Raw genomic sequence first — 3650 nt, forward strand, 5'->3', positions numbered from 1 at the left:
TGAACAACTGCTGATTTTCTTTCTTTTACTTTTATCTGTGGTTTGTGATAACTATCTATATGCAGATTTGATTATTGTTCATGGTGCTTACTTTCATTATTGTTTCTTGCTTTCATCACTGACAAATCTACATGGTTTGTGCTGAGGTTTGATAGTCTCTATCTTGTTTTTGATTGATGACAAAAGGGGGAAGAGAATGCACAAACTTAAGAGGAGCTGTGTGAATTGACAGTTACATATCTCAATTGATTCATATGTGTTGTGTGCAAGGATCATGCTACTAATTATGTTTATGCTAAACTTATCATCTGTGTTGTTTTTAACATTATGAATATTTTGGTTAATTGTTTTGGTTTAACTGTTTTAAAGTTGTTTCTTTTGAAAATACTTTATGTTTTAGGTTATTTTATTTTAGTTTAATTATTTAAACAATTTGATATTATGTTTTTAGAGTAAGTTGGTATATGCATGCTTGGTAAATTATATTGTAATGAGTTGATTTACTAAGTTATTTAGAGTTGCTTTAATCTCTAGTATGCTCTAAGAATTTTGTTTTACTCTAATTTATCTAAGTTTGTTTATAAAGTTTTTCATCATCAAAAAGGGGGAATTTGTTGGCCTCTTAGGTTTTGATGATGACTTCACGTTTGAAATAAACAAACATATTCTTGAGATTGTTTTGTAGGTATATATATCCGATTTTGTAGAAATCGTTGATGAAGCCTAAGATTTGTTTTGTGGAAGATTGTACGTGTCTTAAAGGTCAAAGAAGTTAGATGAGTATTAAAGTGTTAAGAGTAGACAGACAGTCTACTGTTCCCAGGATGAACAATCTAACAGAAGTTGAAGCTGGAGACAGTACACTGTTCCCATGTCGCAGGTTTGGAGAGAAACATCGGCTGGAAAAATTGCGAATTAATTACTTTTCTGTTTTGAAGTTGATATAACGATTAAGAATTAATTTAATTGCTTAATTATTTAATAAATTGGTTGGCAAAACTATTTTTAGGCTATCTAAAAATAGCCTAAGACTTTTTCATTTTAAGATTAAAGATCTCCTATTTTTTAGGATCTTGTTCTTTTTAACTCCTATGCTATTTTTAGCTTAAGGAAACTGATTTTCTCTCTGAGCAAATGACAGCTGGTCATTTATTTTTTGGCAATTCCACTATCCTTTTATTTTGAGAACGTGGATGATAGTGGGAGGTGTGTCTAAGGTAACTGCTGTCTGTTCCCACTATAAATAGGAGGAACTTTGCTCAAACCGATATCCAACCAAGAGTGTCCATTAAAGGGAGATCATTTAAAAAAAATATTTTCTGTTTTTAAATGCCAATTAATTTATTATATTTTTCTTAAGTAATTATTTTGATTTTTAATCTCTTGAGAATTGGCCTTGTAAGGGTTATTGAGTGTTTTGTTGTAATTAGACTCATGAGAAGTCTAAGGGAATAGAGAAGTGAAACGTGAGAAGAGAAAGAGAAGGAGAAAGTAGAGAAAGAGAATTAGGCCTAGAGTAGAGAAGCTTCAAGTGAAGCAAACTGTTTTATATAATTTTATTTGATTGCCTAAAACATAGTGAGAATTTTGAAATCCCGGGGGGTCGTGGTTTTTCCTTCTTATTAGGCCAAGAAGGTTTCCACGTAAAATCTTTGTCTCCTTTTTATCTTTTGCTTTTTAAGTTTAAGCTTTATTTTGTTTGTTAAAATTCCGCAAATTAGAAGAAAAACTAAGTAAAGCTAGATACACAACAATTCACCCCCCCCTCTTGTTGCATTCCACCATCTTCGTGTATTTCAACATTGTGAAAAAATTAGGGGTTGGGGTTCCTACTTCCTTCTTGAAATATATTACATAAGCTTCCGTTCATTGTTTTTCTATATATGGCACCTCTTCATCTGTCTTGATTACTGAAATTTCTATCCTCCAACCATTATTTGATTCTTTGAATATTTTCCTTTTTGTTCGATGAAATTCCAAATGGAATAATTTATGGAACTATTTTTTTTCAGCTATATTTGATTGACCTGATCCAATAATTATGCTTGTATATATAATGACATGATAGTGAAAAATTTTTGTTTGATATTGATTTTTGAGTCTAATTTTTGTTGTACAGCTTCTAATTAATTCTCATAAATGGATCGAATTATGCAATCCTTACGGAGAAAAAGACATCTAAAACAACTTCAATTTGTAGTAACAAATGTAGTTGTAGTTCTTATGATGTATTGGGTTTGGTATATGACAAGTGTTGCTACGGTTAGGGGTGTTCAATTGATCCAAAGTAAAAGAGATAGAAAAATATTGCGCTTAAAAATTATGCATCGCTTAATACAAGAAAGTGATGTGCATTGCAAAAGTGAACTTCGGGTTAATAGACAAACCTTTAATATTATGTGTAAGATGCTCAAGGAGATTGGAGGCCTCACTCGGACAAAAAATATGTCTCTTGATGAGATAGTTGCCATGTTTTTGTACACTTTAGCTCACCGTAAAAAAAATAGATCTATTGCTCACTTTTTCATAAGAAGTGGAGAGACCGTGAGTCGGCAATTCAACTTATGTCTGAGGGCTATACTTAAGTTGCATGACCATTTGCTTTACAAGCCCAAACCAATATTAGAAGAATGTGAAGGAAAGGTGGAAACCTTTTAAGGTACTAGTTGGTTAATCAACTAATTTTTACCCATAATCTTACGTGTATTTATAAGAGTGATTTTGTTTATTTGATTTTATAGAATTGTTTAGGAGCGTTGGATGGTACCTACATAAATGTAACTGTACATCCCCAAGATCGTGGTAAATATCGGACAAGAAAAGGTACCATTGCTATGAATGTGTTAGGTGTTTGTGCACCCAACATGCAATTTATCTATGTTCTTCCGGGTTGGGAAGGCTCTGCTCACAATGTCTGTGTCCTTCGCAATGCTCTCACTAGGCCAAATGGCTTTAGGGCTCCTAGAGGTAAATTTAACATGTATTTATTAAAAGAAGAATTACATAGTTAATAAAACTCACTTTAATCATCTAATTTCAATAATTTTGAAGGTAACTATTATTTGGTCGATAGGGGGTATACAAACTGTGAGGGTTTTCTTGCTCCATATAGAGGGCAACTATATCATCTTAAGAAATGGACATATAGACAACCACTAACTGCAGAAGAGTATTACAATATGAAGCATGCTCGAACAAGAAATGTAATTAAAAGATGTTTTGGGTTACTTAAAGGGAGATGGAGTATACTTAGAAGCCCCTCCTTTTTCCCTATTCGAACTCAAGGACGTATTGTGATGGCTTGTTGTTTACTTCATAATTTAATAAGGAAAGTGATGCTCACAGATGATGTAGAAGAAGAGAATATGAGTAATGACGATTCCGATAACGATTCCGATGATGAAGTTGAATACATTACTACAATAGCTACTTCTAATTGATGTACTAACTATAGAAATACGTTAGCTCACGATTTGTATAATGCTTGGAGGGCAAGAGTTAGACAAGGTTTGTACTAAACGATTGTTTAATTGTTTGAATGCTACGTCTGCCACACAATCATACCAATAGATTCGTTAAGAACAAGATTCATACATTTCTAGTTCCTGATACTTTCTGATTATTGTGCAGTGACAAAATATAAATAATTT

At 32.4% G+C, this 3650-nt stretch overlaps 1 protein-coding gene across 1 annotated transcript; it reads left to right on the forward strand.

Moving 5' to 3' along the window:
* The first annotated feature begins 2139 nt into the window (after nt 1-2139).
* On the forward strand, nt 2140-3440 carry LOC130820915 (protein ALP1-like). Its single transcript, XM_057686463.1, has 3 exons — nt 2140-2643; nt 2742-2967; nt 3052-3440. The coding sequence occupies exons 1-3, from the start codon at nt 2140-2142 to the stop codon at nt 3438-3440; spliced, it is 1119 nt and encodes a 372-aa protein (XP_057542446.1).
* Nucleotides 3441-3650: the final 210 nt, after the last annotated feature.

Source organism: Amaranthus tricolor, chromosome 8, assembly GCF_026212465.1.
Source record: "Amaranthus tricolor cultivar Red isolate AtriRed21 chromosome 8, ASM2621246v1, whole genome shotgun sequence".
Lineage (NCBI taxonomy): Eukaryota > Viridiplantae > Streptophyta > Magnoliopsida > Caryophyllales > Amaranthaceae > Amaranthus > Amaranthus tricolor.

Bases quoted from the DNA above. Each gene is read 5' to 3' on its own strand.
- LOC130820915 (XM_057686463.1), top strand. From the start codon at position 2,140: ATGGATCGAATTATGCAATCCTTACGGAGAAAAAGACATCTAAAACAA. The intron at 2,644-2,741 runs GTGGAAACCTTT...TTGATTTTATAG, and splicing joins TAGAAGAATGTGAAGGAAAG to AATTGTTTAGGAGCGTTGGA. The intron at 2,968-3,051 runs GTAAATTTAACA...ATAATTTTGAAG, and splicing joins TGGCTTTAGGGCTCCTAGAG to GTAACTATTATTTGGTCGAT.